Source organism: Galeopterus variegatus, unplaced genomic scaffold (assembly GCF_000696425.1).
Source record: "Galeopterus variegatus unplaced genomic scaffold, G_variegatus-3.0.2 Scaffold7344, whole genome shotgun sequence".
Classification (NCBI taxonomy): Eukaryota; Metazoa; Chordata; class Mammalia; order Dermoptera; family Cynocephalidae; genus Galeopterus; species Galeopterus variegatus.
In genome coordinates this window covers 17,056-30,393 of record NW_007733455.1, presented here as the reverse complement: position 1 = coordinate 30,393, position 13,338 = coordinate 17,056, and the positions used below count along the sequence as shown (strand labels likewise).

General features: G+C 39.5%; 1 protein-coding gene across 1 annotated transcript in view; it reads right to left on the bottom strand.

The window, feature by feature from the left end:
- Positions 1-8,690, bottom strand: part of THRB (thyroid hormone receptor, beta) — a 43,010-nt gene extending 34,320 nt beyond the window's left edge. Inside the window, exons 1-2 of the mRNA XM_008591852.1 lie at positions 8,345-8,690; positions 8,214-8,281 (exon numbers count right to left, since the gene is read on the bottom strand). Of these exons, the coding sequence (XP_008590074.1) occupies positions 8,214-8,281; positions 8,345-8,690 (414 nt within the window). The remainder of the gene's footprint in view (positions 1-8,213; positions 8,282-8,344) is intronic.
- Between the last annotated feature and the right edge of the window lie 4,648 nt (positions 8,691-13,338).

Sequence of the window (13,338 nt, the reverse complement as noted above, 5' to 3'; positions counted from 1 at the left end):
TCAGACTTAATGCTTTCTCCTTTATGACTAAAATCAGAAGACTGGCTAACTGAATTCTTTTGAGGGAATTACAACAGCATCTGAGGTCCTAGGAGGAGAAACACTGGAATTTCTTGTCACCTTGGCAGATATGCAGCTCTTAAGGAACAGAATATAAGGGAGATGTCTTGAGGGTAGACCTAATGTAGAAGGTGCTGGCTAGGAAGGCATACATTGCAGCAGGGGAGAGGAGCTGAGTTCAGAGATGTTTTCCCATCTGGCTAATCTGACCTTCCACATAAGACCACTTGCCTAGCAGAACCAGTTCTGGTGTCTTCAGGAGGCAGTGTTATTTGTGGTAGCGGGAAATATTCTGGGTAGCTTAGAGATTCACGTTTCTGATTTATCCTGTGGAAATATCACCTCACAGCCAGCAAGAACCATGAGTGGTTTTTCACGTTTCTGATTTATCCTGTGGAAATATCACCTCACAGCCAGCAAGAACCATGAGTGGTTTGGAACAGGATATAGGATGGAGTTATATTTTAACAGCCCTAGGGACGCTAAATCATTAGCATGCTTAGTCATTCTGCCAACTTTGTATTGAACCTACTCAACTCATCCTGCAGCTCAGATCCTTATGATTTAACCTTTTTTTCCCACTGTCACCTCTTCCTTATGCCAATTCTTTACATACTTAAAAATCTTGAATGGCCTCTTCTTCAGCCTGTTCCCAACAAACTAGTCTTGATTCCTTTTACATTTAATTCAACTCATCCTGCAGCTCAGATCCTTATGATTTAACCTTTTTTTCCCACTGTCACCTCTTCCTTATGCCAATTCTTTACATACTTAAAAATCCTGAATGGCCTCTTCTTCAGCCTGTTCCCAACAAACTAGTCTTGATTCCTTTTACATTTAATTCTTGGTGTTAGGAACCACATTTTGCATCATGTTAATCTTTAACCGTCTTATTAACACTACGTTAATCGATCAAACCATCCATCCATCCATTTATTTATTTAACAAACATGTATGGGCCTACTGTGTGTAAGATACTCGGTATAAACTTGAAGCAGCATGAACTTTAGAGGCCTTCTTTCACTGTTGTCAGCAACCCCCCAGCAGAGCTGCCCCAGGGGCTCCCACTTTACAAAATCTTTCTGCAGAACAGCCACTGTCTTCCTGTCCTCCCTAAAACCCTTGTTGAATTACTGAGCACCATTCCTTTACTCTCTGCCCTCTGGCTGGCTGGGTCCTTGGTGCTGGGGGACCAAAGACAATAGGGTCCCAAAGCTTTGAACTCTAGTGCATTGGGGGGCAAAGGAGGGTGGGGGAAGCAGAAGGAGGACCAGGTCAGAGGTGTCAACCCAGAAAAGGGGATGACAAGGGACTATGGATTCCCATCTGAGGATTTAGGGCAGAAACTAAGGCAAAGCAGTTCTGGATTATTTCTTCTGACTCAAGAATTCCTGAAACTAAAACATATTTACTAATTTTTAGGGCCAGGCTTGCACATAGTATAGTTTCACACATAAGAAGGTCCCAGCTAAACTTCCTTCTCCTTGTCCCTGTAGACTCAAATTCTTAGCAGCTGACATAACCTTTCAATCCACAATTAGAGCTAAAACACTTGATGATGCAAATCACTAAGAAAGGAAATTGATTGGTATAATAAGTTTCAGTCATAATTTTAATCAAAAGGGTACATGCACTGGCAGTCTACAGTGTTTGGCTTGCACAGTGTTTTAAAATAACTTGGCCAATTTTTAAAACCAGAAGATTTTATATGAAATCCAGCATTCTTGATTTATATGAAAAATTGGAAGATCTGGCAAAACTGAGCCCAAATTCTCATAGGGTAACAATCAACTGAACTGGGAAGGTTGCCCCACGTCCCAAGAGAGACACCCTTTCTCCTTCTCCACAGTCAGCACCACTCCCTATTGTGCCCCAACTCTGAGGCTACACATCAGTTGCCATTTATCTTTGTTCTTGCATTATGTCTTTTCACAACTGAAAATTATTTCATAGAAGTTTTGTCTTCATCAAAAGGGGGAAGACAAAAGCAGTTCAAAAAATAAAAGAGAACATATTTCTTTATGGAAGTGAGAAATATTCTTAACATATAACATATAAACATTGTGTGTCTTGGTTGAAAGTTTTAAATTAACCAGCCATTATAAGATACCTCAGCCTCTCTCCCACTGATATCAGCTCTCTGGTACTTGCAGGCATTGGGGTTTTAGAACCCTGATACTAATGAGATCATTTCTTGTTTTAACAGAGGTTATGAATTAGAAAGCAGGAAGGCAAACTGTACTAAAAGAGTAGGGAAGGGCAGGGAAGCAGAACGTCATCAGAAATGAGTGATTTTTGTTTCTGACTTTGCTTTGAAAGTCAATTTATGATTTGTGCTCATATAGAAGCACCCACAGTTATTTCATTACCTGCATACATGAGAAAAACGGGTGCCTTTTCTTTATCTGAAAACCCATTCAGAATGGGATTCAATGATATAGCTCTAGAAATGTGGGTTGTCAGCTCTTCAGCTTTATGTGATATAAAGGGGAAGGAACAGTTGCATTTGTCATCAGGATAACATCATTGCTGTTATAAGCTGTACTGATCCCCTACAGCTATATGCTGTGCTCACGGTGGATGTGCACTTTACAGAATGTGAAGTCAAAGAGGTTATTACCTTCATGGTGCTTATGATCTAGATAGATCCGACATAAACAAGCTTACATGATAAAGAGAACCCAAATCCAGATATAGAAATGACCTGTAACATATACATATGTATTATGTTACATGTAGATATGTGTGTGTGCATTCACACATATGCCATTTTGAAAGAACAAAATATAGGAAAATCTAAACTTGTCATTTGGAAAACTGAGGAAGGATTTTCACAATATAAAAAGATCCTTTATAACAGATCCTTTACTTCAGATGTCCTCTAAATATGAAATTATTCACCACTAAAGCAGGAGTTTTCAATCTGGGGTGATTTTGTCCCCCAGGGGGATGTTTGGCAGGGTCTAAAAACATTTTTTGTTGTCACAACTGGTGTGTGTGTGTGCACGCTACTGGCACCTAGTAGGTAGAAACCAGGGATGTTGCTGTCTTACATCTTACAATGCACAGTACAGCCACCACCACAAAGAATTATCTGGCTCCAAATGTCAATAGTACCAAGGCTGAGAAACTGTAGTCTAATACAATTTATATGTAATGTATTGTTTTTAAAAAAGATGATTTATACAAATGATTTAGAGCTATTGTATAGAACAAGAGAAACATGCTTTTGGAGGCAGTGCTGGTTGGGAGTGGGAGTGATAGAGAGAGAGTGGTGCTGGTTACATAGAGGAGCTGGTGGGCTGTGAGCTGAGTTAGTGACCTGAGGTGATGCAGGTGGGGAATGGCAGGGGTGCTAGCTGGAAGGAAGCATCACTCGTTCAGGGTTGAGGGGTAGGGTTTGCTGAGACAGGGACCCATAGAAAGACTGGCCAAGATTTCTAGAACAGTGGGTGTGGGTAGACGCACAAAGCCAGCATTAAAATGGAACTCTCTAGGGCAGGGAAGAGTTGGTGGAATTTGTGTTTGATCTCCTGGGTCATGGGAAAGGGCCTGAAACATTGAGGAGGAGCCCTGTGGTGGGTGCACTGAGTGGCTGGAGCAGAAGGCTTCAAGGGCAAGGGGGTGGACACGGATGGAAGGAGGACAGGATGGCTGGAGGTGTGTGCAGATAAGAAAAGGGGGTGCGGGGGATGCCCACTTGAAAGCACATTCTGGGAGTCTCTGGGAGGACAGAGGAAATTCTCTAAAGCAGCTGACGCTGAGGAAGCTGAGATGCTGGTGGTACCAAGGACAGCGCAAGAAAGTGCCACAGGCACAAGGCTCTGGAGACAGGAAGAATAGAGATACCACGTGGGGACTGGTGAAGCACAGGACCCATGAGAAGACGGTGTCATAAAAGCTGAACCAGAGGGAACGGTAGAGTGGGAAGCAACTTGACCTCAGGCTGAACACACTTGAGTGCTGGGAGCTGAGAAAAAAGCTTTGAGCTTGACTGTGGACAAGTATTAATGGCGGATGTGAAGCCCGCATGCAGGAAAAACAGTGCCCTCTCCCTTACAAGTCTGCCAGGCACTTGGCTTCATCTGCTTATAAAGCCTTGGACCCCTACCATTAGCTTTCATCATGAGGATTGGCAATGCATGCTTTGGATGAGGTTAGGGCATCCAGCGAAATCTCTGAAGGACATGACTTTGACAAACAGATACCTAATTCCCAGGAAAGAAAAGGGAAAGGAGTCAGCGCATGCTTTTGTCTGCACTTAGACTTCGTTTGGAAACTATTACTGCTCCTTACTTTGCTTCCATTTCTGAGTGTCGAGAGGCACTTTCATTTAACCTTTAGAACAGCAAATGTATTCTGTATTTTTAAAAAATGGTAGTATTGTTTTCTGGAGTCCCTAAACAGTGTATAGGTGACAGTGTCTAATTAAAAATCCTAACCTCACACCAGCATCCTTGCAATTATATACACATTGTAGAAAAATCTGCGATTGCATTAATCACTTAAGTATGACATTTTAAAGAGATGATTTCTGCCAAACTCAACAGTTCATTGATCACGTCTTTGTTTAAATTAAACAAATTTTACTGGAGGAGAAAAGTAAGGATGGGAGAGAGAGGGGGAGAAAGAGGAAGATGGAGTGAGAGAGAGAGAGGGAAGGGATGGAAAGGCTGAGAAAGAGAAACTGCAGCCGTGTGGCCACCTCATATTCAAGTCTGTGGCTGGGAGCAATTGTGCAGTGGAGTTGCTAAATCTTCCCTTTTTTGGCTTCCTTTCCTGCCTGCTTTTCACTAGACTAAGTGTGACTCCAGGGTACCTGTTTCTCATGTGACAATTTTTGGGAGTGGCAGAATTTGGAGCCTCCCCATCCCCAGCTCTCCTGCATAGCAATCCTTCTCTAACTTTAAAAGAGGCCAAATAAATTCTAATTAGAGATCCTATTTCTTTGGGGCTTAACTCTTCTTTTTAATCCAATCCTCTTGATGTGGGTCACTTCAAACATCCCCCAACTTGCCATTTGATTTCCATTTGTAATGTCTATGCAATTGTTTACATGGAGTCAACAGAGCTACAGGACACAAAACAAGACAGAATCCCATAGAATCTTGTCTCTGAGACACAGCAGCAGCAGTGAAAGCAGATTCAGAAAGTACAGTTCTATGTGGAGTTTCTGCTTTAGTTATTAACTTTTTGTTCTGCAAAACTAAAAGTGTGGCTAGAGTAAGCGCACGTACAATCAAAAACAGAACTGAACAGGACAAACACACCCCATCTCCTTGATCCTGGCTTAAAAACAGGAAATTCTTGTTTTCTTGGACATGTTGACCAGCTCTAATGCATTTTTTCAGCACACACTTCATACAAAGATGGTATGTGGAAGCCCCATCCAGTGCCGAGAGTCGCATGGGGCAGCCTCCTGGGAAGGATTCTGTTTAAATGGACCAAGAGGCCGACTGGCAGAGCTGTCTTCAGAGTAGGCAGATGGGAGCTGTTTGGGGACTTTGGAATGTAATTGGAATTTCTGGTGAAAAGATCGAGCCCCTGCCAACCCCCCAAAAAAAGAAAGGAAAAGAAAGATGTCAACTTTTAACTATGCTGAATCCACAGCCACGGAGGAGAAGGCACAACACCCTGACTGCCAATTCTCTGCCATCCCATTTCCAAAGGTATCCTCTTCTTCCTCCTGAGCCAGTGGGGACCAGAAGTGTGCCATCAGAACTGGCCGTGATCGTTGATTTGAACATAAGTCATAGCTGTGTTACTCGAGAGACAGTACGTAAGGAGCTCTCAGTGATCGGTAGGGTTCTTTTTATTTGTCCCTAACTTTTAAAAATTAAAATTTGTTTTCTCATATTTCATACGGAAAATAAAACAGATACTATATTCTGCATTTCACCCTTCCTCAATGTGAAAATTACATTGACTCCCCCATCCCATCAATTCTTGAAGTTTTATTTGAAATGTGACTCAATGAACTGAAATCTGACTCTTTCTTACATGTTCTAAATTCCTCAGGAACTCAATAACTTTCCCCCCTCTTGGCTACAAATGCACAAACATAGAAAAACAACAGAAAGAAAACTAAAAGTCATTCTAAAGTCTACCAATTAAGATAACCTACAATGACCTTTTTAAAAAACAAGATTATGATCATTTTCTACTCACTAGAAAATAATTAAAGGCTAGAGAATAAGCCATTCTTAAAAGAATAAAGAAAAAAGTTAAGACAGCTGCATTATTGAGGAGTTTATAGAGCTGTAGTGACAGCAACAAACACAGATGAAGCAATTATAAATCATAAAAATAGATAAAAATCCAATTGGAAAATGAGGCCTGCCCCACTGAACACCTGTTTATAGTCTTAATTTTGCCTTAATGAGACACTACTGATGTCCCCCAACAACAGTAAGAATCAATAGTGGATCAATATGGATAAACGTGTTGGGTATGACCTTTTGTCCTAAGAGACAGTTAACAGCTGGGTTTAGTTTTACTGGGATTTACTTGAAGACTTGTAACAGTAAATAATGGTGCATTTAAGAATATTTGCCTGCTTTGATTTAGTGAGTTTGGCAGGTGGCAGTGGCCTTTCAATGGCATATGGCTTTGGGAAATTACATCCATATATGCATACGATGTGTCTTTTCCTCTAGTTCATACATCAAATTAATTAGTAAAGAATCCCTGGTTTAATATTTTATAGGCAAATATTCCCCAGTGCTGGTTGACAAAAATATAGTGAAAAGACAAAAGAGAAAAGAGCCTGAAAAGTTCTGCAAGAATTTTAAGAATAGCAGAATGCCTGGGTAGAGAGACAGGCACCAATGTTTTCTTGTGATGCTATAACACTATGAAAAGCATATCCAGGTATGTTTACTGTGGCAATGTTAATTTCTTCTTTTCAAAGGTAAATTACTTATAATATTAAATGAACTAGAGAGCACATACTCAATCCATCTCAAATATGCCCCAATGGGACTTACGCAGTGTAACTCCCCTTGTAATAAAAGAGAAATTCTGATGCTCTTCAAGGGAAACTAAATGAAAATATAGATAAACAACTCTGAATATATTTTATGCTGTAACCCCCTTCATATTTCATATTTGGAAGTTATAGAATAACACTATATATGGTAAAAAATAAATGGATTTTAGTTTTAGTTAGTTTAAAAAAATTATTTGTTTTCATAACAGGCTACTTTTAATTATAGAGTTGCATTAAGAAAAGCAAATAATTTTCATAAGAACCACAATCAAATAAACCATATTATGTTTTTAAGAATATTTTCACAGAGACATTTACCTTTGAAGATCAAAGGACATCATGTGTTCGTAAACTATAGAAGCCTGTAAATTTGTTTCCCTGTGCAATATCCTGTAGATCATACACTGAAAAAACAAGATTCTGGCATATCCGCACTAGAATTTAAGCTATTTTTGAGAGAATTTCTATCTGGCAGTTGCTACTAAGTTCCCCAAGCACTACTTGTTTGTCTCTATTATTTTATTTTTTGGTAATACAAGAAATGTTCTATTCACAGAAACTTAAATAGCATTATAAAGGCACAGTGTCTATTAAGATAAGTGGATATTGCACTTGTTCTAATAGTGAATATTTTGAAGGATATTTCACTTGTTTCATACAGAGTGTATGCGACGTGATTCCAGACATGCTAAACTTTAGGGACACAAGGGCAAGGTAAAGCATATCAGCTTCTCTTTGGGGTTTACATCATTAGTTTGATGTGATTACAAATAGATTCTTCACAGTTTACATGGGTAAGTAATATATTAAAATGAACATTTATAAATCCTGACACATCAATTTTGTATATTGTCAAAGAAATCACTAAAATATTGTACTAGGTAACTAACATAAACTTTCAATATGAAGTGAGTTTTTAAAGTCAAATGAATTTTTAATCTGAACCTGAACTGGGGAGAATTATCCCACTGCAAGCACCACAACACCTATCCACCCCAGGGAAACCTTTGACATATTTTCTTTAGCAAAAGAGCCGAAAATATTCACTTTGGGCAATATACAGCTTAGAACACCAACTCAATCCAGCTTTCATATATGAAGAAAATAAGTGCTTGGAAATCTTTGTGTTCACAGAGTCCTTCAATCACATAGCAACCTCTCTTACTGCTGTTTTTAATTTAGAATATTCAGCGTTCACATTCAAAGATTTGACGAAGCCGATGTAAACTGTAACTTTAAAACGAAATGGAAACAAACACTGAAACTTTGAACAAATTTAAGCAAAACGGTCCCTACCTTTTTTCTGAGAGTACGATGGCGACTGCACTTGAGAAAAAGTAGGTTTTTCTTCAGTGAAATATTCAGGTTGGCTGTATTGATTCAGGGCCATGTCCAAGTCAGAGTCCTTGCTTTTAAACATGTTTCCAGGGTAACTACAGGTATAAGGCTGATTCACTGCCCAGGCCTGTTCCATATATATGTTGTTACTGGGCACAGCCTGAGCATCGCAACCACTGTAACCCGGACTATCTTCAAAATACGCATAATAATCAGTGGACTGCATGCAGCAATTGCTGCTGGCAGCTGGGTGCACTTCATATATTTCTTGCATACAGTAGTTCATTTTGTTACCCTTGAGCATCGCAACCACTGTAACCCGGACTATCTTCAAAATACGCATAATAATCAGTGGACTGCATGCAGCAAGTGCTGCTGGCAGCTGGGTGCACTTCATATATTTCTTGCATACAGTAGTTCATTTTGTTACCCTGGTTCAGTTTCTACTTTACATATACACACACTCCACCCATGCATTCACCAGCCCCATACAACCCGAGAGCCGAGCATATACACCGAGAAGCATACATACATACACATGACACGAGAAAGGAGATGAATAAACACCACCACAGCAACCCAGCCTGCTTTACTTTGGAGTAGCACCTGATGTGCTAAAATCCTATTTAGACCGAGGTGTCTTTTGAGCTCTTCTGCCATTCAAACATATTGGAAAGCAGATTTATGACTATCAAAGGTCTTAAGCTGTACATGCAGCTAATTCCTGGGGAAGATGGCAGGCGGTGGAATAACCTGCACCCAGAGAGGGGAGTGACCGTGAGAATGTTCTGTTACTTTGAAGCTGCTAAGATTCATTTTATACTCTTTTTTTTAACCCCTTTCAACATGATTAGAAAAAGATTACTCATTGTTATGTCATTTTGGTTGACAACTTAAGCATGAAACATTATAAAGATGTCTTAGAGAATATCCTTGAATACACAGAAAATCCTAAAATCAATAATCTAGTTTATTAGCGTGAACCAGAGAAAATCCAGTAGTAATGAGCCTGATAACTGACTGCAAAACATTAATCTAGTTGTGCAAATGTTAGTGCTTGAATCTTTTGTTGAATGTTACCGATTAGCTTTTAGTAGCAGGATCCAAACATCTTCCCATGACACGCTGATCCCACTGGGGTTTAAAACATGCCAAGGAAGGCCACATTTGAAAATGCTGTTGGTGTCTGAGTGAGTTCTAGTCTGTTCCTTGCACGTGGTCATTTTCTACATCATTAGCACTAATCTACTAAAACCTAAATTACCTTTGTTCAATTCTGTATTTATGTTTTGTTTACAAGGGCATCAGAGTGAGTGCCATGGCCCTTATCTGAGGAATACCCCTATATTATAGCAGTTCTTTTCTGTTTGTGCTTAACAGCACTCTGATCAGTAGTACGTAGAAAACTGTATACCTGTCATTTTATTCCCACTCAAATCCACTTTTGAGATTATTTTCAAGCTTTAATGTGATTTAAGTAGTATTCTCGCAACCGGTGTTTAAAGATAGTGATCCAAAAGGGAAAAGTATTTTCTGTAAGAATCATCTGATCTTTTAACTAAGAAGTTAACACATATCAAATTAGATCATAAAAGCTTGCTAAGATGATTACTAGTGGTATTTTCTCCCTGTGGATGGTATGTCCACACATACGCACGTGTTCTAGATTTTGACATCAGTAAGGGCGGGAACTGCTTTCTTTTAAGCCAGGTGTTCCTTCTGTTTCTTTTGGAGACTGTTTGCAGGGCTGGGCCTCAGGTGGTGACATTTCCATTTGGGTTCATGTTGGTCCATGAATGTGTGACCTTGTTGGTATTTCCCTCCAAGGGGACCACAGACAATGTAATATTGTAATATTCAACAGTGAGACCTCTGCTTTGGACATGTGGTTCCATTCAGCAATTGCAACATGCAATTTTGGGGTAGAGGCATATGGCAGGAGAAAGGAGGGTATGATAGTTTCTCAACAAACTGTGGGGTGTCTCTGTGAAGTACAAAGCAGGGAGGTGGTAGCTACAGAGTTGGCTGTTCAGAAAAAGAGTCACGTTCACTGTCACTAAGTAGCTTAATAGCATGTGTATTAGATGTACAAAGTCAAGTGGACCATTGTTATGCAGTAAAGGATCCACCGACCCAAAGGAAGAAGGCAATGAGGAATTATAGAACACATGAAAGATGAGACAAAACTAGAGAAGAAATCCAGGCAGACCCGTGTGGAAGTTAGTAATAATACTCCTCCAAAACTGCAACTGGACTATAAAACAAGTAAAGGAATGTTCTCTCCAAGCGGTGTATTTGAACTTGGAAAATGAATTGCAACATCCTAGAAAGCATGAAAGTTACCATAAGGAATAAAGAACACAGGGGACATTTTAATAGTGTTTCTACTTTCTGATTATTCTTAAAACAAATACAAAATTTATTCACAAGTGTTTTTAAGAACACATACACATCACATTGCAATTAACATTTTCTCCCTATTGAAAATGTCAAAACATTTCATTGGAAGCATGACTATTTTCTAAAAACCTCAGGAAAAAGGATCCAGGCCTTCTGGTTTTTGTCTGATCTCATTTATTTATCTCAAATTTCCCAAAACTAATCTGAAAATTAACCTTTCAATAAATCAGTTTTCTCTCCTGGCAAACACACACGTTCCAAGTTCTCTTTTTCTGGTTGGGAGCTGCATGTTGAATCCATCTGATTTTGCAGTTTTGCCCAGTGCATTTCCTGGCTCCTTCTGTTTCACTGACGGCACAAATCCAAGCAATTTCTTGCCTTTCACAAGTGACAATATCAACTAAAGCCAGAGCCTCAACTTTCATTCCAAAGGCACACTTAAAAGCAATTTTCTGAAATCTCTAAATGTGCTTGAAAAATCGGAATGTTCTTCTCCCCTGGGAACTGGATATACATCCGCAGTGAAAAAGGAAATAATGGCCTCTGAAAACCTTGATTTCCCTCAAATTTTCCCTAAACATCTGAAAGATTCCTGAGAGTCACAGCATTTTTACTGAATTAAAAAAATCCTGAATTCCTTACAAAATCTTTGAATAGAAGAAAGTTTCAAAACATATTTAAGAGAATCCACTTCCTCTCTCTTATTTTTTGGAGAAAACAGAACAAAACTTTCTGAGATGCCAACTTTCTCATACCAAGTGGGAATACTCTCTACTTGTAACGAATGCATGAAGCTCTCATTACCATTAGCTGATAATGGAGTTCAACACTCACACTGAATTTGTAATATGGCCCTTCACATCCTGATAGGAGCAATTTACATGTCACCTGTGATCAGTCTTGCACGCTTCTTTGTAAAGTCGATAAAGCAATCTAAACATATTGTGTGTCACAAGTGAGATGAGCTTCAGTAAGGTTGTTTTCTCATTTCCTTGATTGACTGCTCTAATTTAGTTACTTCAAGAGATGCCTAAGAATTATTTGACCCATAGTGCACCAAACTGCCTTAAATAAACAGGGGAGGCCTTTAATAATTCTCATTAGAGTGTTTCAATCAATAGTAATTTATTATATAAATACACCTTTGTCTATGCCTGGAAGGAAATAACCTAATGGGATAAGACTAACCACCTATGTTTGGAAAATCTTTCAGGTAAACAACAAACCCTCAAGGTCTCTGTAAGCCTCTCTTTTCCTCTGTTTTCAACCATGTTGGTTCTCAAATACAGCTGCATATTGAAATCACCTGAGAAATGTTTAAAAACTGTGATGTCTACTGCCACCCTTAGAAAGTCTGATTTAATAAATAGGAGGAAAAATCTTAGCATGAAGATTTTTAAGAGTTCCCCAGGTTATTTCCTCAGGCAGCAAAATTTGAGAACCAGTGTTCTGTAAGGAGCGTGACCCCAGCCCCTGCACGGTAGACCAAAGCATCCTGCATACTTAGTCTTTTTCCTTAATTTGCTATTTCACTACATATTTTCCTTAGTTCCTAAAAGTTTACTTTCTATACCTCATCCTGGCTTCACCTGCCCTTGAGTTACCCTGTCAAGTAGAGGAGACAGTTTAAGGAGACATACCAGGAAAGAATGAAATGCAAGGAAGTGTAATAAACTTGATAGGGGACCCAGGAAGAATCCGTATTTTCCTTAGTTCCTAAAAGTTTACTTTCTATTCCTCATCCTGGCTTCACCTGCCCTTGAGTTACCCTGTCAAGTAGAGGAGACAGTTCAAGGAGACCAGGAAAGAATGAAATGCAAGGAAGTGTAATAAACTTGATAGGGGACCCAGGAAGAATCCATCTAGGGAGCCAGGGACAGTTTCACAGGAGAGGTGACCTGTGAGCTGGATTTTGAAGAGTGTGTAGGACTTCAGCGGTAGAGGCCTTAGATACGAGATGGCTGAGCAGAAATGTCTTAGGGATAGTGCTATCAACTATACAGTCATCTGTGGGGATTGGTCCTGGGACCCCTGCAGATACCATGGGTGCTCAAGTCCCTTATATAAAATGGCAATAGTATATGCATATAATATGCTCATCCTCCCATATACTTTACATCTTCTCTAGATTAATTATAATACCTAATGCAATGTAAATGCTATGTAAATAGGTAGACGATCAGTATTATTTTTACTGTTGTATTGTTATTTTTTATTTTTTGCTGAATATTTTTGATCTGTGGTTGGTAGAATACTACTCAGCCATGAGAAAGAATGAAATCCTATCATCTGTGGCAACATGGATGAGCCCGGAGGACATGTCGAGTGAAATGTCAGGCACAGAAAGATAAATATCACATGTTCTTACTCATATGTGGGAGCTACAAAACAGTTGAGGAACTGGCCGGTTAGCTCAGTTGGTTAGAGTGTGGTGCTGACAACATCAAGGTCCAGGGTTTGATCCCTGTAATGGCCAGCTGCCAAAAAATAGAAAAAAAAAAAGGAGTTGAGCTTATAGAAGTAGAGAGTAGAACTGCAGTTACTAGAGGCTG